The sequence below is a fragment of the Cyphellophora attinorum genome (genome assembly GCF_001299255.1).
Source record: "Cyphellophora attinorum strain CBS 131958 chromosome Unknown Contig19, whole genome shotgun sequence".
In the NCBI taxonomy this organism is placed as follows: domain Eukaryota; kingdom Fungi; phylum Ascomycota; class Eurotiomycetes; order Chaetothyriales; family Cyphellophoraceae; genus Cyphellophora; species Cyphellophora attinorum.
Window position 1 is genome coordinate 522741 of NW_017253247.1, and position 19663 is coordinate 542403.

General features: G+C 53.4%; 10 protein-coding genes across 10 annotated transcripts; 7 read left to right on the forward strand and 3 right to left on the reverse strand.

Annotated features, from left to right (window-relative positions):
• Positions 1-184: 184 nt before the first annotated feature.
• Positions 185-1370, forward strand: AB675_12175 (uncharacterized protein; the record flags this gene model as incomplete). Its single annotated transcript, XM_018141082.1, has 2 exons — positions 185-790; positions 861-1370. 2 exons carry the CDS (start codon positions 185-187, stop codon positions 1368-1370), a joined length of 1116 nt encoding a protein of 371 aa, XP_017998401.1.
• A 368-nt stretch (positions 1371-1738) lies between these two features.
• On the reverse strand, positions 1739-3457 carry AB675_12176 (Histone deacetylase RPD3; the record flags this gene model as incomplete). Its single annotated transcript, XM_018141083.1, has 1 exon — positions 1739-3457. One exon carries the CDS (start codon positions 3455-3457, stop codon positions 1739-1741), a length of 1719 nt encoding a protein of 572 aa, XP_017998287.1.
• A 405-nt stretch (positions 3458-3862) lies between these two features.
• AB675_12177 (26S proteasome regulatory subunit rpn11) lies at positions 3863-4867 on the forward strand (the record flags this gene model as incomplete). Its single annotated transcript, XM_018141084.1, has 1 exon — positions 3863-4867. One exon carries the CDS (start codon positions 3863-3865, stop codon positions 4865-4867), a length of 1005 nt encoding a protein of 334 aa, XP_017998291.1.
• A 279-nt stretch (positions 4868-5146) lies between these two features.
• AB675_12178 (Peroxisome assembly protein 12) lies at positions 5147-6547 on the reverse strand (the record flags this gene model as incomplete). Its single annotated transcript, XM_018141085.1, has 1 exon — positions 5147-6547. One exon carries the CDS (start codon positions 6545-6547, stop codon positions 5147-5149), a length of 1401 nt encoding a protein of 466 aa, XP_017998262.1.
• Positions 6548-7076: 529 nt separating this feature from the next.
• On the forward strand, positions 7077-8686 carry AB675_12179 (putative hydrolase; the record flags this gene model as incomplete). Its single annotated transcript, XM_018141086.1, has 2 exons — positions 7077-8061; positions 8124-8686. The coding sequence occupies 2 exons, from the start codon at positions 7077-7079 to the stop codon at positions 8684-8686; spliced, it is 1548 nt and encodes a 515-aa protein (XP_017998292.1).
• A 291-nt stretch (positions 8687-8977) lies between these two features.
• On the reverse strand, positions 8978-10413 carry AB675_12180 (Beta-phenylalanine transaminase; the record flags this gene model as incomplete). The annotated part of the gene is made up of 2 exons (XM_018141087.1): positions 8978-9844; positions 9937-10413. The coding sequence occupies 2 exons, from the start codon at positions 10411-10413 to the stop codon at positions 8978-8980; spliced, it is 1344 nt and encodes a 447-aa protein (XP_017998270.1).
• Positions 10414-11029: 616 nt separating this feature from the next.
• AB675_12181 (uncharacterized protein) lies at positions 11030-11767 on the forward strand (the record flags this gene model as incomplete). Its single annotated transcript, XM_018141088.1, has 1 exon — positions 11030-11767. The coding sequence occupies one exon, from the start codon at positions 11030-11032 to the stop codon at positions 11765-11767; it is 738 nt and encodes a 245-aa protein (XP_017998245.1).
• A 1236-nt stretch (positions 11768-13003) lies between these two features.
• On the forward strand, positions 13004-14019 carry AB675_12182 (uncharacterized protein; the record flags this gene model as incomplete). Its single annotated transcript, XM_018141089.1, has 2 exons — positions 13004-13126; positions 13177-14019. 2 exons carry the CDS (start codon positions 13004-13006, stop codon positions 14017-14019), a joined length of 966 nt encoding a protein of 321 aa, XP_017998221.1.
• A 1132-nt stretch (positions 14020-15151) lies between these two features.
• On the forward strand, positions 15152-16675 carry AB675_12183 (putative transporter MCH2; the record flags this gene model as incomplete). The annotated part of the gene is made up of 2 exons (XM_018141090.1): positions 15152-16292; positions 16341-16675. The coding sequence occupies 2 exons, from the start codon at positions 15152-15154 to the stop codon at positions 16673-16675; spliced, it is 1476 nt and encodes a 491-aa protein (XP_017998406.1).
• An 897-nt stretch (positions 16676-17572) lies between these two features.
• On the forward strand, positions 17573-19330 carry AB675_12184 (uncharacterized protein; the record flags this gene model as incomplete). The annotated part of the gene is made up of 1 exon (XM_018141091.1): positions 17573-19330. A coding segment is annotated over one exon (1758 nt), but the record flags the coding sequence as incomplete, so codon positions are not given.
• Between the last annotated feature and the right edge of the window lie 333 nt (positions 19331-19663).

The window sequence follows — 19663 nt, forward strand, 5'->3', positions numbered from 1 at the left end:
GCGTCTACAGCCCGAACACGAGCTTGGCCGTGTTAGGAAGTTTGTACATGATCCAATGCTCGCCCACGAAGTCGCATGCTCATGACCTCAACTGGGCACAGTATTGACGGTAAGGTATAAAGTGATGGCTTTCTCTGGGAGGACCAACGTTCCGTTCGGATGCTAGAACCTGATCACAATTGTAATGCGCGCACTTCACCTGCCTGGCGCCGCTGATGGCCATGTTCCAGCATTCAACTACCCTAACAAGAAAGGCAGAGCAGAGGCTCTTCAATTCTCCAAAGACATCCCGAAGCCCATTGTTCCAGCGGGCTGCTCGACAAATGCTTACATTCTACGTGTCCAGACCACCGCTCTCCAGAAAGGCGAACTGACATGGCCAGAGCCACTCGAGCGACACCGCTTTCAACCATGGGCCGGGGCCATACCAGGACACGACGTCGTTGGGACCATTGATACAGTCCACCACGCAACAACTGCGCCATCTCCCAAGTTCAAGGCCGGCGATCGAGTATGGGGACTGATCGACTTCGACCGCGACGGCGCTGCAGCAGACTACGTGCTCGCGTACGAGAATGAGATCGCACTTGCACCACAGTCCATCCAGCACCTCCACCGCACATCATCTGCCACCTTGGCAACTGTGCCCCTTTCTGGCCTGACAGCATACCAAGCACTCTACACCAACGGCCACTTCGCTGAACCATCAACAACTACGACCGCCCAACGCCACAGCCGCCCTCCCGCACAAGAACCGAAACGGCTTCTCATTACCGGCGCAAGCGGCACAGTCGGCCTCCTCGCCTGAAACTCGCCAAACTTCCCTCCAACCCCGATCCAATCCACGTGACCGCAGTCAGCTCCTCGACGCACATCCCCTACCTAAGGGACACCCTTCACGCGACGTCGTCCTTGATTACACCACATCAGACTTCCACCTCTCCACCGCCCTGCGCAACGCCGGCATCACTGAGCCGTTTGACCTCGTTATCGAAGCCGCGGGCGGGGAGATCGCCGCGGATATCATCCTGCAGGATGGCATTGTGAAGGTCCCTGGTGGGCGGGTAATGAGTATCAGTGGGCCGTTGGAGGGCGGACTGGCGACGTTAGATGAGGAGATGGCTGCGCAGGTGAAGGCAAAGCTAGCGGTGGAGGACAGGGAGGGATTGCATTTCGAGTTCTTTATTGTGAAGCCGGATATGGGTCAATTGGAGAGATTGGGGGAGTGGGTGAAGGAGGGAATGTTAATGGGGGAGGTGGAGAGTGTGTGGGAGCTAGAGCACGGGAGGGGGGCGATGATGCGCGTCGAGCAAGGGAAAGGGAGGAAGGGGAGGGGAAAGGTCGTGCTGCGCGTTGATCGGGAACAGTAGAGACCCATCGATGTGTGATTTCTGTCTGTTTCATAAGCTACTAGCACTACTATTCGTGTTGAACGTGCATCGATGAGCTTTGCTAATGAGCAGAGTCTTCCCGACCACTGGTAGATTAAGGATATCGTTCTCCATTGCCGCAGCAGTCGTGGCTGCCCTTTCCCATTCAGCACAAGCTACCACAATTTCGATGGAGTCCTCTCCGGACGTCGACCGTCGCAGCGGCAGTCGTGGCTGCCCTTTCCCATTCAGCACAAGCACTCACAGGTGTCCGATCAAGTCCTCCTTGAAGTCCTCCTTGGAGTCCTCCTGGGAAGTCGACCTATCTCATACGTAGCAATGTCACTCGGGTCACAAACTTCAAGCCACTAGTCTGGTAGCTTAGCTTCTGCCTCTTCCGTCAACTCCGCAGCAGCTGCAGCAGCTTCGCCCTGCGCGTTGGCAACCTCCTTCTCCAGCAGGCCTTCGTCTGCCACCGTGTCGGCCTCCTGCTTCACCTCCGCCGCAGCGGCTTCCGTCTCACCTTCGGCTGGAGCGGCTGCCGGTAGACCAGGCGAAAGGATATCAGCGGCTTCAGCAGCGACGTCGTCTGCCATGCTGACATCTGTGTCTGGCTGGCTGCCTCCTGTATCGACACCTGAATCGCCGCCATTGCCATTTTCCGGGTCTCTTATGTCGCGATAGTTTAAGCGGGCCCGTTCCATGTCTCTGCCTGGAGGTGAACGGCCGTTAGTGCCGTCGGCCATGATCTCGTCTTCGGAGTCGTAAAGCTCGCCTTCTTTGTCGACGTGAGCGTCTCGCTGTCGGTCTGAGATTCGCTTGTCGGCGTTCATATCCTCGTCTAGATCATCTAGTGCGGCGTCTTCGTCGTCGTTAATGCCGAGCGACTCGCGTGGGATGTCGGTCATTTGTACTGAAGGGGCGTTCATGGTGCGCCTCATGTTTTCGAGGACTTGCGATAGAATCTTTTCCAGGTACTCGCGCGAGTTCGCATTGTCCATGTTAGAGGGGCGAACATCGAGCTCGTAGTCGGGCGCGTAGTATTCGTAGTAGTCATTGTATGGGAGGTTAGCCTGCATGTTCTGACCAACAAGGCAACCAGTTTCGTAAGCCCAGGTGCGTGAGACGTTCCGCATGGTGTAGCCACCGCCACCAAGGATGAGTGTGGGGAGGTTGAATGATTTGACATAGTTGACGCAGTTGGCATGGCCTTTCATGCTGAGATTGAAGCAGCCCAGACGGTCGCCTGACAGACTGTCACCGCCACATTGTAGGACGACGGCGGATGGCTGGTAGAAGTCCATGGTGGCTTTGATGACAGGTTCGAAAATGCCTTTGTAGGATGAGTCGTCGATGCCATCGCGCAGTGGGAAGTTGACTGAATAGTATTTGCCAGAGCCAACACCGATGTCGCGGAGTTCGCCAGTGCCTGGGAAGTACTCGCCGTACTTGTGGAATGAAACAGTCATCACTCTGTCGGTGGTGTAGAATGCCTCTTCGACACCGTCACCGTGATGAACATCAATATCGATGTAGAGAACCCTCTTGTGGAAGCGAAGAAGTTCAATAATGCCAAGGACGATGTCGTTGACATAGCAGAACCCAGAAGCTTCAGATTTCTTGGCGTGGTGGAGGCCACCTGCCCAGTTGATGGCGATGTCAGCTTTCTTCCGATTCAGCCGTGCCGCACCTTCCATCGATCCTCCAGCACTGATGCCACAGAAGTCGAACAAGCCATCAAAGACAGGACAATCGTCGCCGACATTGTACTTTTGCTGTTCCTTCTGATAGGACTCCATGTTGTCTGGTGTCACTTTGGCGAGGAAGTCAATGTACTCGTCGGTGTGAAACTGAGTCATCTCATACTTCGATGCTGGCTTCGCACGGTAGATCTCCATTTTCTTGTAGAGGCCATAGTTCATGACCAGCGAATGAGCCAGTCGTATTCTGTGAGGCTTCATTGGATGACCACTAACATATGCGAAGTTGCCGACATCAGAGTCGTAGAAGTAAGCAACCCTTTTGCCGTCATTGTTGCTTGCAAGTTTGACGGCGTCGACTGGCGCGAAGCCATTTGACGTCGACATCTTGAAATTCGTGAATTTGTGATATATGTATGGAGGATGGCCTGCCTCGATACCTGCTCACCGTTGACTCAACACTTACACGCAGCGACCAGCGCCGCGCGCAATTTTATGTTTGGTGTTTGATATTTGATTATGTGTTAGAATGTGCGACGTTTGAAGAAGTATGGTTGTCGAGAAGGTGGCTGGGACCTGGGCGTAGAATTGAGTGGAGTCCTGGCGAACGAAAGGGCATCGGTGGGCATTTGTAGTTGAAGTCGTAAGGCTGAACTTCAGCCTCGTGCGGCGAGAGTCAGTGCAGGCATCTGGAGAACGCGCATCATTCTTCGGAACCAACATACCTCATTTGCTACTTGACTCGACCACCCTGAACCTCCTTCCTTTCTTCACTACGATTCATAAGCGAAGATGGACAGATTCAACCGAATGCTACAGGCCGCCCAGATGGGCGTGGGCGGTGGACAAGGTGGCGGCGACCAAGTGAACCTCGTCGATAACTCGGAAACGGTCTATATCTCATCACTGGCACTCCTCAAGATGTTAAGACATGGTCGCGCAGGAGTACCGATGGAAGTCATGGGCTTGATGCTCGGAGAATTCGTCGACGACTTCACAGTGCGAGTAGTAGATGTCTTCGCCATGCCACAGTCCGGTACCTCTGTCTCGGTCGAATCGGTCGATCCAGTATTTCAGACAAAGATGATGGACATGCTGCGGCAGACCGGACGGCCAGAGACTGTTGTTGGCTGGTACCACTCACATCCTGGCTTCGGCTGTTGGCTCTCGAGCGTCGATATCAACACACAACAATCCTTCGAACAGTTGACGCCACGAGCGGTTGCTGTGGTCGTCGATCCCATACAGTCCGTCAAAGGCAAGGTCGTCATCGACGCCTTCCGCCTGATCAACCCTCAGACTCTCATGATGGGGCAAGAGCCGAGACAAACTACCTCAAATCTGGGCCACCTCAACAAGCCCTCGATACAAGCCCTCATCCACGGCCTCAACAGACACTACTACAGCATCGGCATTCAGTATCGGAAAACGGGGTTGGAGGAGAACATGCTCATGAATTTACACAAGGAAGTCTGGACAGAAGGCCTCGAATTACCAAGCAGCTTCGGAGGCGAGAGAAAGAAGAACGAGGATAGTCTGAAGAGACTGGTGGACCTGGCAGACGGCTACGAGAAGCGAGTACGGGAGGAGACGGAGCTCACAAAGGAGCAGCTGAAGACAAGATATGTGGGCAAAGTCGATCCGAAAAAGCACATCGAAGACGTCGGACAGCAATTGATCGAAGACAACATTGTGGCGGTGTCACGGCAAATGATCGATAAGGAGGCTTCGGTGGCGAAGAAGGCTGGTCCGGTCAATGGGCATCATAATGGGACAATGGAGGTCCACGATGAATGAGCTGTGTGAAGGCTATGTTAGAGACATAAAAGTCGTGGCGGTCAATGTCAAAACGGCGCAACGTGGTGAAATGCGTTGTCAAAGCATTCTGGTACCAAGGCAGGGTTTCACGAAGCCTGCGAGCATATCGTAGCGTGCTTGCTGCAGCGCGATTGCGTTTCTTTAGAAATAGCGCTTGATCATGGGCATTCCCAAGTTTCTACCCAAGTAACCATCTGGTGCTGTGTATCGGACTCGTGAACAGGTCATGGAACTTCGTCTCTAGGGTATCATATAATATCACACAAGCACCCTCCTCAACCCACCCGTCCCACCAAGCACTCTCCGGCCTGTGACCGCACATCGCCCTTGTCCGCTCTCCCATTTCCCTTCCCTACTCGACCCGTTCTTCTTGCCGGTCCCATTTCCAGCATTGTCACCATCGTCCGCTTCCTCCTCGCCACGCATGAACCTCTCCTGCAAGTCATGTGCTCCCTCCAGCCACTGAAAGATACACTTGTAATCATAGACCGCCCCCGTCTGGCATGCCGCGGCGTTCGAGATCGGCTGTAGGCAGATCGGACATAGGTCGGATGTTGCTGGCGGTGGGACGGTGAAGATTGGGAGGAAGGTCGTGCTTGAGATTGGGGGCTGGCGTTTCTGAGGCGTATTTGCTGACGCATTCTTGGTGCTCTGCGACTTTTCGAGTGTCGTAAGGCCAGACTCTGGGTCGGTATTCTTGATGAGATCTAGCCCGCTGATGATAGGAGGCGGGAGTTCAAGCCCCTCGGCGGCTTTGCGAGTCAGCTGGCGGGAGAAGTCGGATTGGTGCCACCATTCAAGGAACTTGAGGGCGAAGATCGAAGCCGGGAGGAAGAGGCGAAGCGATGAAAGAAGGCGTGGGTACATGGTACGTGGGTGGAAGATGCCTGCTAGGCCTTGGCCCGGTCGGCCTGCTGCTGCGGAGGCTGCTTTGGCGGCGGCATCGCTGGCTGCGTCGATGGCGCGGTAGTCTGCTTCGGACATACGGCGCATGCGCGTCGAGACTAGCCAGAGGAAGGGCGAGGAGTACTTGGTAGAGTCAAAGAGGTAGCCCAGGGAGAAGGCGAGAATGCTGAAGTAGTATGCTGCGTTCAGCGAAGGGTAGATTCTGCGAAGGAACAGTTTGTAGTAGTGCATGATTCGCTGCTTGAGCGTGGCGTCTGACGGCAGGACATTGCGGTCGACATATTGCGGCCTCAGGAGACTTGCACTGGGCGCGATGTGAATGTCGTAGCTTTCATCCAGCTTGCGCTTGAGGTAGGGGATTCCAACCAGGATGAAAAGGTTCTTCCAGATATCCGCGCGCTTTATCCTCAAGCGCTCGCGGACTTCTGATGGGACGGCGAGTTGGGTGCGCTTGATCTCGCCTCCGTTGACGCGCAGGACGCGCTCTCGCTTCAGGGCGTAGAAGTTCTCGGTGAAGCTGCCGCCGAAAGTCTTCAGATAGTAGCGCTCTACTAAGAGGGAGAGGAGCGCGTAGACTTCGTCGAAGTTGTTGAGTATCCGAAGGAGGTAGCGCGGGTAGCGGTGTGTGGTGATCGCAAGAATGTAGCGAATGGATGGTGGGAGAAGAGCGGCGAGTTGTTGCTCTGCGAGGAGTTCGAAGAGGGAGGGCTTCAGGGTGTCCGTGTTGGACTGAATCGCACTGATGTATTCCATCGCGATGGCTGGCAGTGTTCGGACTGCCGCTAGTGTGCTTACCGGTCCATCGTGTACGGTGTCCTGCCCAGAACAGATGTTGCTCTGATCGATACAATGTTGAAGTGGCATTTCGTGACGAATCCTGCGAACCGAGGCACAATAAGGCTCCACCGCAGCCTTGCTGTGGTGTGGAGAATATGCCCAGGTGTAGCTAACTATAAACTTTGCTCCTACGCGTCCTCACACCCTTTGCTCTCAATACGCTTCTCAGCTTTGAGTCGGGACTCGAACATGCCAGTGATACTGTCCAGCTGAAATTGATGACAGGTGAGTCGCTGCTGGCTGAGAGAGTTTGCTTGTTGCTCCAGACTGTCGGTGCACCCAAAGTACGTTGTCACGGACGGGCCCTTCCCTTTCCTTGATTCTGCACAACGTGAGTCAATGCTCCTTGAGCCCACTGTTGAATATCGTTGCGAGGACATTGCTGTGTGAACGCAAACCGCAAGTTCAGCCATTCCATAATAATTTGCCCAAGTCTGCCGCCGTCATGCCTACACGTGTTTCGAGCTCTGCTGGCTTCCTCGTCCTGTCAACGTTGCTTTGCCAGGCGTCTGCTGCGATAACATGGCGCAACTGCTCGAGTAATGATACTGCGATCATCGGAATCCCACTCAACGACACTCGCGTTCAGTGTGCTGAGTTCTCTGTGCCCCTCGACTGGAGCGACACCTCAGCACAGAAAATTACCATAGGACTTACACGCCTAGCAGCAACAAAACCTGGCAACCGCATTGGCAGCTTGTTCGTGAATCCTGGTGGTCCAGGTGTACCGACTTCAGAACTTATCGGGGCACAGGCGCTTGGCTTCGAGTTCTTCCCAGACTCAATCACGGAGGCCTTCGACTTGATCGGCATGGATCCGCGCGGGTTTGGGCTGAGTACAGGCATACAGTGTGATCCTGATCTCTGGAACCAACGCGTCACACAATTTCCCAGCTCGCAAGAGGATTTCGACACCGTCGTCTCAACGCAGATCCAAATTTGGGAGTCCTGCTATAACATGTCCGGCCCGCTCTTGTACAACATCGACACCAGATCTGTCGCCCGGGATATGGAAGCCGTCCGCATCGCCCTCAACGATGGCCCACTCAACTTCCTAGGTATCTCCTATGGCACTGTCATCGCTCAGACATATGCGCAGCTCTTTCCGGAGAGCTACCGCACTATCGCCATGGATGGTATTGTCGACCACACCAGCTCGGCCACAAATCTCTTCTTCACCGCCGCCCAGACCCTTGAGTCTGTCATCAACCAATTCGCACTATGGTGCAACACTACCGACACCACCAATTGCCCCCTCACCGGCCGCGACGTACTTTCAATCTGGAACACTACGGTCACATCCGCTCTCAACCACCCCATTCCGGCTCCCGGCTGCATCGGCACCCCAGCCTCGCTCCTCAACGGCTCCTGCTACGCCAACGTCACGGCCACCGAATTCCTCAGCGTCATGCGCGACGCCCTGCGCTTGAGTCGCCAGACGAGCCTCTCACTCCGGGCTGGCCCGCCGTCGCAAAAATGCTCGCCCTGGCAGCTGAGGGCAACGCTACCGCCGTTTCACAAACATACGCCAAGTCCAGCCTCGCCCGCTCGAAGTACGCTAGCGCAACGTTTGCGGCTGTGGCGATCCCCTGCTTGGACTTCCGCAACGCACTCGCCAACTACGATGATTTACGCTACCGCTTGGAGTTGGGCAGCTATATTGCGCCGCTGTCGCGCGGGGCGAGCCACACCTGGACCGAGCAAATGCAATGTCTCGGCTTCGGCCACCGCCCGACTTACCCACAGCAGAATATGGACGTGCCGTGGAACTACAACCCCAGCCCGATCACGTTCCTCAACGGCTCTGTAGAAGCCCAGCTTCCCAGCAACGAGACCACGAACACGGCGGTGTTGCTCGTGCAGAGCAAGTACGACCCGAGCTGCAATTACCTGTGGGCGGAGAATGTAAGAGCGGGGATCGATAATTCAACGTTGCTGCTCAGGGATGGGGCCGGGCACACAAGCTACCTATTGCACGGCGAGGCGAGCGATGCCATCAACGCATACTTGCTTAACTTGACGCTACCGGCGCCGGCATCGGTTGTGGCGACGTGAACGGCCGCTCGCTGTACGGAGAGAGGGACCTGTGAGGGTAGGTCACGTGTCGATGTCGTACGAGAGATACATTCATGTGAAATATCTAATGCTGCGAGTTCTCCAGGCACATACTGCTCCAAGGTTGAGCGCGGTTCAAGCGGTCGTCATCGGTGGGAGCCCTAGGCCGAAGAAGAGGAAAACCGGAACTATCGACTGGAGCGTCCGTCTCCCGAGGCTTCTATGCCGACAGTCAGGCTATAAGCTACATGAACGTGCAGTAGATATGAGAGCTAACCGAATGTTTATGTGCTAGTCTACCAGTTCGTGGCTGTATGCTAGAAGGAATGATTCCACAGCTAGCATGAACTTCGCGATATGCTCTTCCTTGGTTTCGATACTCAATGCGACATATCCTCGCGTGGCCAGGTAAATTCCTTTTGACAGCATATGGTGGTAGAATAGTGCCTGCAGGGTCTCCTTGTGGTGCCCTAGGAACGAAATGTTGAAAACGCTACCAATGCCTGTGACCTGAATGTTGGGCGGTCTCTGGGTCCTTTTCATGTCTGCGCTTGATAGCCCTGGAGTAGAAAAGTACCTTTGTATTGCGGAATGGATGTCTTCTCTTAGTACATCTCCCAAATCATTCATCTTATCGAGCGTTGACCTGCTGAGCAGCTCCAAACCTGCAACTCCAGCTGCCATGGTAACAACATTATTGTTGAAAGTTCCCGAGTGCACGAGCTGTCGTCTATTCGGATCAAACATCTCCATAATTTCTCTGCGGCCACCAAACGCGCCGAAGTTCATTCCGCCGCCGATCCATTTGCCAAGTGTGCAAAGATCGGGGTGTATCCCATATTTCGTTTGCAGTCCACCCCAAGCGCAGCGCGACGTCATGACCTCATCAAATATCAGCAAAGCCCCTATACTCTTACTGACCTCGCGTAGATACTGCAGAAACGCTATTGTCGCAGGGATGCAGCCACCAGCACCTTGCATGGGCTCAACGAGGATTGCAGCCACTGCGTTCTTGTGATCAGAAATGACTGCAGCTGTACCCGAAACATCGTTGTAAGGTGCCAGCACGAATGAGTATGGTGCGTTCATGCTCCTGCTCTTGAGATTGGGCAGAAACGAGAACACACTTCCGTGGTACCCGCCGGTGAACACCAATACCTGCTTTTCTCAATCAGAATAACGTTGGGTCTCTCTGGGGTCATTGGTGACGATTTTGGTACTTAACAGATAGGACATCCGTGTAGACTCACCTTGTCTCTGCCAGTAAAGTTGAGCGCAGCACCGATCGCCATGAGGTTCGCCTCGGTTCCAGAATTTGTGAGACGCACCATATCCATACTATTCGCAAAGCGTTCGACAATCATCTTCGCCAATTTTGTTTGCTCTACGTTGTTCCCACCCAAAGCCCAGCCATCCTCAGTGGCCTGAACAATTGCTCTCTGGATGGGGACCGGGTTGTGTCCATACAGACCTGCAGAATACTCGTTAAGGAAATCGATGTAGGCGTGTCCGTCGAGATCGTACAAGGTCGCACGTTCGCCTCTCTGAAAGGTCAGTGGGAACGGAAGTGCATGCATGACGCTCCTTGTATTGCCGCCGGGAAAATAGGCAAGGTTGTCTCGATGCTGTGCTGCTGACAGTGGGTTACTTTCGCTGTAAGTCGCATGGCAAGCTTCCAGCGCAGATGAAATGCCTACGCCGCTAAGCTTCTCGTCGTTACCATTCATCGTTCCTACAGTACTCATTGTCATTGTGAGAAGACAACCCAATCCTTCGGCCCAGAGGTGAGGGAGAGTCACTCCTTCAAGAAATCCATCTCGCGCTACCCGACTTGAAGAAGACGCAGATTAAGAAAAGCCCGTATCAAGTACGCAAAGGCAAGGTTGGTTTGGCGTCAATAACGACACAGGCGGAGGCATTTGCTCGTGCGACAGCAAGCACCCTGTTCTTTGATCACGTCCGAACGCCTTATAGGTTGACTCCATGGCTTCTGGCGTGAATGTAGACACTGGAGGTAATCAGTCTCGTCGAGACGCCGAACGCAGACAGAGTTTGCATCTTTGTGATGAGGTTGAGGAACGCAGGCAATGCACTCATGGGGAAACTAATAACGAGTGACCAGAGGAAGAAATAGAAAATAAGTCCGGCACGCGAGAACGCGCTCGGCCTCGTTATTAATTGCCAATGTTCGTGAACCTTGCATACAGCCGGGCCTGCCACGTACCCGTTGCAGTACTATTCCGATGCTTTCTGATTGGCCATGAAGACACGTAGACACATATACATATACAGTACAAACAAGCAAGTTCAGCACCATGTTCCCAATCTTTGAGCAACGCAAAGATGGCGACTGACCTCAAGGAAACGAAAGGACTCTTCTTTGACGTTTACGCGACCTTAATTGACTGGGAAGCCGGCATTCTGCCGCAACTATTAGAGCTTGCACCTTCTCCGGAGACACCTGAACTGAAGAAACAGTTGTTTCACGCTTATCATGAGTACCAAAAAGAGATCTGGGCCTCCGAACCAACACTGAAATATCCTCTGGTGTTGGAACGAGTGTACGCACGCGTAGCTCAGGACCTGGGCGTTTCCTTCTCACCAGATGCGCAACGGGCATTCGGCCATAGCATTGGCGAATGGCCAGCGTTTCCAGACACAGTAAAAGCCCTAGAGCGCCTGGCGAAGCATTACAAGCTCTTTGTCTTGAGTAACGTCGACAACGAGTCTTTTGAAAGGACACGCCGCGGACCGCTGCAAAACGCGCACTGGGATGGGATATATACCGCCGAGACGATCGGGTCGTACAAACCTGATCCGAGGAACTACGAATATGTGGTAGAGAAGGCTGCCAAGTTCGGCATCGAGAAATCCGAGTTACTTATCGTTGCACAAAGCCTGGAGTTCGATCATGTCATGACCAAAAAGCTGAACTTCAAGCCTGGCGTTTGGATTGCCAGAGGAGGTTCAACCATGGGTGGACATCGCGAGGAATTGGAACAAGAAGGTCTCATTGACATTGCTGGTGCTTATGACAAGCTCTCGGATTTCGCTGACGCTGTTGAGAAAGCGTTCTCCTGAGTTGTCTGGCGACTGAGAAGTGTACGAAGTACACAGATGAAGTTGAAGTGTAATTGAGGTAGCCAAAACTCCGAATTAGTCTCGCCTTTTAAACCTCCCGGTTCGCCTGCTTTGCGGGGCTCGCCGGGGCACCTCCGCTGCAGTTCCCAATGGGGTTGTCTGATAACACTATCATCTTCTGTTAGCTGAACTATTATTGGGAGAGCGCGCCAGTATTTCCATGACTACAATGGCTCGAATTGACCAGTGCCATGGACAGCCACGCTGCAGAAAAACCGACTCAAACGAGGTTCACAAAGACCCCAGGCTATCAACGAACTTTTACAGTATTGCCCCAGGCGACCCGTATGGCTGAACATGACCTAATGACGAGTAGGGTTGTTGGCGATGCAGACAACGAAGAATCAAGGTGCGACTCTCTTACTCCTCCACCCGTTCCGTCGCTCAAGCTTCTGTGCCTAGTGTGACCTGAAAGAACCGATTTGCTCGCCATGCAACAAGGCTCGTCTAGAATGCAACGGATATCAACAGTCGCTTGTTTGGACCTCTTCTACCAACAAGACGTATCAGCGAAACGCCAGACGATATATAGATCCCTGTAAGTGACGCCGTGGACTGTGTTCCAGCAACCTGCTGATTGCGAGAGGCCATACCTGGAGAGGCCATCGGCCGCTGTCCTCGGCAGAGGTCGACCGGCTGATTGATCAATGCAGCATCCCAGAAGAATCAGCCCAGAGAGCACCTGCTTCGAGGTACTTCACTTGTTTCGTGGTAAATACTCGTTGTGAAGGCCGAACCACTTCAGATCTCTCGTCTCGCAATTCAGAGTCTCTAGGCTTGGTACGATCAGTGCTCGGAAACGAAGCGCGGCAGCATCGTCGAGCTGAAGAAATCGATTCCCGAGCGACCACTGAAGCCATATGGGCAGAGAGCAAATCTGACTTCGAAAGCCCTCGACCCGGTGACCAGGCTGCCGTCTTTAGACCCTTATCGGCGTTGAGCCATGCTCACAGTCATCACTTGGGTCTTGCGAAGGACCACGGAGATCTCATTGAGTTTTACGTGAGCGTGGTAGTTCCTACACTCGTTCCTGTCCATACTGAACGCAACCCTTGGCTGCGGTATCCCTCTATCGCGCTGTACCTGAGCCAAGTGGAGGGCAAACACCACCTTCTAAACTCACTACTCGCTCATGCTTCGTTCGCACTTGCGTCCAAAGGCTATAGGCGAACGACGATGACCAAGGCAGCACTGAATTTCCAGTCGAAGTCAGTGGCTGGACTTCGATCCTGTATCGAGAAGAATGCGATACAATGCCTCGATCTTCTGACGACAATACTTTCTCTGCTTTTAATCGAGGTGAGTACACAAGCTGAGAGATACACGACTGCCAGCTGACATCATAAAAGATGACTCATGGCAGCAGTGGTTTCTGGAGATATCACCTGGAAGCCGCTTCGAGGTATCTTCGGAGCGAGGGCTTTTTTGAACTGTGGTCACAGTCTAGTGACGCATGGTTTGCGGCTCAGAGCTTCATGCTGCTTATCACAGGCGGTCGATCCGTTGCCCCTCGGGCTTGGGAGAACAATACCTTGGCAGATGGTCAAGCATCCCTATTCATTGCTGGATTGACCGAGTCTCAAGATTATGGGTGGACTTTAGGCGCCTCAAACTCGGTAATGAAAGCAATCGACGCAATACAAGCTACAGCCGGACAGATACGCAGAAAAGGGGTGCATGGAACAGCAGTTGTTGCGCCACTGCATCTCACGCAGTTTATATCAGAGTGCGAGCAGGACGCGCTAGGGACGGAGAGCGATCTGCTGATGGGAAGCCTACACAAGTCGACACCAGAACAGTTGCATCTACACGCCTTCAAGACCGCTACCGTCATCTACTACTACCAAGCTTGCAAAGAAGTCACGCCCAGGTTTCTCCTACGATATGTCCGCTCAACACTCGATAGTCTGATGGCTTTTTGTACGACGTGCGAAGGTGCTTTCACGCTCTGGCCACTTATAGTCTCAGGCACGGAAGCGTATCAGCAACATCATCAGGACCTCGTCCTGAACTTGTTGGATCATGCCGCCAAACGCGGCATAAGAGATGTGACGAGGCATAGACGCTTCATTGAACAGGTCTGGCACATTCGGGAAACCGAGGCTACTGAAAGCGCTGCCAATGTTGCGGATGTCAGAGTAGATTGGAAGGATGTCATATATGAACATTCCTTAGATCTCTTTGTGTTCTGACGAAGGGTGTTGAGTCCAGAAGCACGAGGATGATGAGTTCGACCTTACCGGAGAGCTTACAGCTGTCGGTCTGAGATTTTGGGTGCTTTGAGTGTCGGTCAAGCGAAGTCAGGCGCGAAGTCTCCCTTGTATACATCGTTCACCAGATCGGCGCCCCGGAGTCCAGGGTTGCGCTGACCCAGTTCGCATCGATCACGTACTTGTACCTTTCACAGCCCGACGAAACGACAACTATTCTGCCACCTGGAGTTTGTTTCCCCTACTATCAATGTAAGGCAACGGAAGGTCTATCAGCGTTGTGTGGGCTGCATACTGCACCATCAGTTTGCCTCTGCACGGCGAGCTCTTCGTGACTTCCATGTAATATTGACTTGCCAGATACTACCTCTTCGGGTCGCCGCGAGCATGCACGTCCTGAACTTCGTTGAATGAAGTCCCAACTCGCCATTTTATCGATCGTCATGTATGACCGATCAAGTCTGAGTCTTCGCACAACATGCGAGGAGGCTCTTCAGCCAAAAATCAAAAACAATCAACAAACGGGATTCGCTAATGGTCACCCACTTAACTACTAACCGTTCGGCGTGTGGCTTAAATTGCCTGAGCGGACGGGAAGGCTTGTTTTCCACACCCTGTGGTCGATTGCATGGTGAGAATGAGAGAATGAAATATATAAAGTACAAACAAAAGGTAAGTTGATATTGAAATATGTCGACTTACTTAGGTGTACCCCGGACCTCCAGGCTTTGACCACGGATCAGCGGTCAAATCCGATTCCGACTTCCCCTGCAGACGCTTCAGGCGATCACCGCCTGCCGCAGCGCCTAAAAGCATCGCGGAAACCACAACCGTAACCTTTTGTCGTACCTAGGTAGGCTTCCACTTCGACCCCTCATCGACTCATGTGTCATGACGGCAAGAGCGACTATAAGCTGCACATATGGAGCCGATGGATTATTCTTCGAAGCCTGTGAACCTGCTCATAGGGCGGAGTCATGGTCTGCATTGCCATTGTTTACAACGAGACCGACTTTCCGCGCTATGAAGGGCTACGAATGACCCATGGAGCAGTGACCGACTAAGTCTCGTCTATTCAACAGCCAGCTCAAGTACATCAACATCATCAACGACCATGCAACCGCCACAAGATTCCTCACATCCTATATCAGGTTCAGGGATGTTAAGTCATGACTCGCCAGACAGCAAGACGCCCACAAGAAGCTCTCCTTCAGAGCTGCATGGATCACGAGCGGAGGGTAGCCAAGCCACCATCGTTGAACCACCCACAATCCTCACGCTGAACATTGCTTCGGTCGAAGACGTTCCTCCCAATGGCGGCTACGGCTGGGTCGTAGCAGTCTGCGCCTTACTCATGAATGCAAACACCTGGGGAGTCAATGCTTCGTGGGCGATTTTCTTGAGTCACTATCTGTTCAACTCAACATTCCCCGGCGCCACACAGCTGGAGTACGCTCTCATCGGCGGACTGTCTATCTCGCAAGCCTTGATGATCTCGCCAATCCAGTCGAAGATAAGTAGGCATTTTGGGACTAAGATGACGCTTTTGTTGGGGTCTTTGCTGGTATCGGCAGCCTGGCTAACAGCGTCGTTTGCGACACAAATCTGGCACCTCTTCATGACTGTTGGAATATGCTTTGGCTGGGGAATGGGCCTCGTATATATCACGGCTGCGGCCATCCTCCCGCAGTGGTTCAGCTCGCGAAGATCCCTAGCTGTTGGTATCGCGTCATCGGGCGCTGGGCTCGGTGGACTATTTTACAGCCTTCTGACCGGCCATCTCGTGCAGCAGGTAGGGATCGAATGGACTTACCGCGTCTTGGCCGTTGTCACCCTCGTAATGAACGTTGCATCCGCTATCTTGCTAAAAGATCGGAACAAGATGGTCAAGCCGGTGCAGAATTCGTTCAACTATCGCGAGCTTGGACATGTCGAAGTCCTACTCATCATCGCCTGGGGCATCGCGACTGATGTAGGGTATGTGGTTCTCTTGTTCAGTCTACCACACTACGCAGAATCAGTTGGACTTTCGCAGACCCAAGGCTCGATCGTGGGCGCTATGCTCTCTCTGGGACTGGCTATCGGCCGACCATTCATTGGCTACTACAGCGACACGTTCGGACGCATCAACATGGCTGGCTCAATGACAGCACTTTGTGGAATCCTGTGTCTGGCTATCTGGATGCCAGCAAAGTCTTTCGCGGTGCTAATAGTCTTTGCAATTCCAGCCGGAGCTGTCACTGGCATATTCTGGGGTACGTGTAAAGTCGAATACTATGAACGAAATGCTGACTCAACCACAGGTACTTGCACTGCTGTTATAGCTGAGGTCGTGGGACTGAAAAGACTACCCACTGTGTTCGGCATCATCTGCGTTGCGCTCGTGACGCCGACGACTTTCGCTGAACCTCTTGGCCTGGGCTTAGCTTCGGCCTCTGGGTATCTGACAAGCCAAATATTTGTTGGTTGTCTGTACCTGCTTGGAGCGGCGTTTGTGCTCCTGCTGAGAACGTGGAAGATCACAGAGATCGAAACAAAGGCAACGCTCGAGAACTTGGATATTGATAGTGGTGGGCTCAGAACGAAGCCGGTGGGATGGTTGAAGCTGGAGAAGGTGTTCGCGTGGCAACGCGTGTAGGCAAATGAGGTAGCTGAGTTTGAATTGATTCAAATAAGGTCATCAGACAATATTCAGTAACTTGGAGTCAATGCGCTGGCATTGCATGAGATTAAGTCACGCCTGCTCGGAATCATGCAAATAACACTGAATTCCTACTGCTTGAGTGAAGGAAACGATGGCCCTCTTGGTTTTCGTTCGTCGACGGAATATAAGTGCGGGCTTTCCCCCTTGTGAGTGGCATGTCCTCTTCCGCTCGAATACGCGCGGGCGCACGAAGGACAACCGTTACCACTGCCATACCCGTGGACCTCGGCAGCATACCTAGGTTCACCCTACCTAGTAGGTAATCACTGCGATCCATACTCTCAGGCGGAAACCTTATTGCGACTTCCAAGGACTCGGCACGGGCGGTCAACCACCGATGCCGCCTGGAGCAGGGATTCTACTGGACCCATAGGCGAGATAGAATATCGTCCCGGCGTGAGCTTTTCGGCCTCTTGCAATCTGAAGACATCGCTGCCATAACTTATGTACTTGTGGTTGCACAACCTGAATTTGGCAGCTCACGGACACAGACCATCTTCAGCCTATTCAGGATGCATGTAATGACAAGCTATTGAAAAGCCAAGTAGACACACGCCGCCTCCAGGACCGTAAATATTCGAGGCGCCGGTGAAACCTGCAGCGGATGATCTACCGGAGATCTGGCCGTCGAGTCGTCGACTCGTCATCAACAAACGCCAATGTTATCGCTTTATCGCTGCAACACGTGGAAAAGCACTGCCACTTGCTTGTTCCGTTGTAGTCGCGCCTCTAACCACATTTCACAGACGCTACTGAGCTTCAATACTTTCCGCTCAGAATCATGTTGTTGAACTTTACTTTCCCTCCACACATGTCGTGTCGCGCACAGTGATGAACTTGCCATCCAGGTCGACCTTGTCTCGCGCTTCAACTATCACACTTGTCACATTCCTGGCGCTAGGATCGGTGATATGGGCATTCAGCAACATCCTCGGCCCCATCCTAGTCTGGCTGGTCCCAACATGGCGACCGACGTTCTACGACCTAGGCATCTACGGCCCCTACGCCGTCACCAAGTACATATCCACCAACATCGAAGCACCAGCGCTGAGTATCCCATTCTGGAATGATGTATGCGACGATGGCCGCCATATCCTCTTCACCCCCAAAGGCAGCTACGTCGCCCAAAGCGGACCGACAATCATGACACCCCGAGGCGAATTGATCTGGATGTCTAGCGAATACCGCAACGCCATGAACCTCAACATCCAAACCTACAAAGGCGACCGCTACCTCACCTTCTGGACTGGCGACAAAGCCGCCACGTCCGGCCAGGGCGTCTACCTAATGCTCGACTCATCCTACACCTTGCAACACACGATACAGCCCCATGGCGCCACCCTCCACGCAGACCTACACGAGTTCCAGATAACCTCCGCAGACACCGCCCTTCTCACCATATACGACCAAACAACCATCACCGACGGTAGCATGACCTTCCTCAACCGTCCTGTCACCACAGGCTACCTCACCGAGTCCGCCTTCCAAGAAATCAACATCACCACAGGAGACCTCCTCTTCGAGTGGCGCGCCAGCGAGCATTTCTCCCTTAACGACAGCTACTACTGGGCACCCCTCGACGGGCTGCGCCCGTCGCGCCCACTGGACTGGTTCCACATCAACTCCTTGAAGAAGGATTCCGACGGGAACTACCTTGTCTCGAGCCGACATCTGCACATGGTCTGCTGTGTGTCAGGCAAGAACGGTAAAGTGCTCTGGACTCTGGGTGGGAAGAAGAACGATTTCCGAGACCTGTCAGACGGCCGAGCAACGAATTTTCAATGGCAGCACGACGCGCGCTGGGTCGATGAAGCTTCGGGAACACTGACGATCTACGATAACGGCGACGCCGGACCCGTGCAGACCCATTCAGGACACAGTCGGGGCATCATGCTGCAACTCGACGTGAAGGCCAAAACCGTCAAGCTATTGCACGAATATGTCTCAATGGCAGCGACGAGCTCCGCCTCCCAGGGTTCGGTACAGGTTCTGCCCGACCAACACGGCGAGGTGGGCAAAGGAGACGTCTTTGTAGGATGGGGACACTCCGCTATGTTCAGCGAGTTCACGAACGACGGCGCGCTGCTGTGCGAATGGCATTTTGGACCAAGCTGGCTGGATTTTCCGGACTTTGTTGCGTCGTATCGCGCGCTCAAGATGGAGCCTTGGGTGGGCAGGCCAAGGACGAAGCCGCTTGCGAAGGTTGCTAGAGGTAGTCGAAACCTGTATGTCAGCTGGAACGGTGCAACGGAGGTAAAGACCTGGAGTCTGCAGGCAACGAGGTATTATGGGGGCCAGAGCGGCAGGGGAGATGAGGGCGAGTACGAGGAGATAGACGTTATGCAAAAGCAGGGATTCGAGGATATTTTTGTGCTGCCGCACGATTTTGCGGACTATGCGAGTATTCGGGTTGTGGCTCTTGATGTTGAGGGGCAGCTTTTGGCGTTTTCGGATACAGTCCGTGAGACGGAGGCAGGGAATGGCTGGCTTTTTGGGGGAAGCTTGCTGTTCACGGTAGTCCTGATTTTGGGATTCGTGTTGGGGAGCTGGATCTTCTACGTGAAGGTTGTTCGGAAGGAGGAGCTGAGGGTACATATAATCGAGCTCCAGGCGTGGTCGAAGCGGCAAGGTCATACGCGGTGGTCAGGTCGCATTGGATCTGCTTGGAGTAGATTTAGTCCCTGGAGTATGTACAGATATAGGAAGATAGGGTGAGGGAGGCAGCCTTGGTATAATCTGTGCAGAGCGGTGGTGGCACATACTGTTTGCAAATCGCTCAGCTTTCCACTAAATCTGCTGCGGACCTCACAATCCCGATAAATTCGCGGTCTGGACTGTCCAGAGTAAGGAAGCTCTGCTTCTTCTTACCTCAATGAAGAGCACCATCAAGAAAGAACTTTCCATCAACAACACGCAATTTGC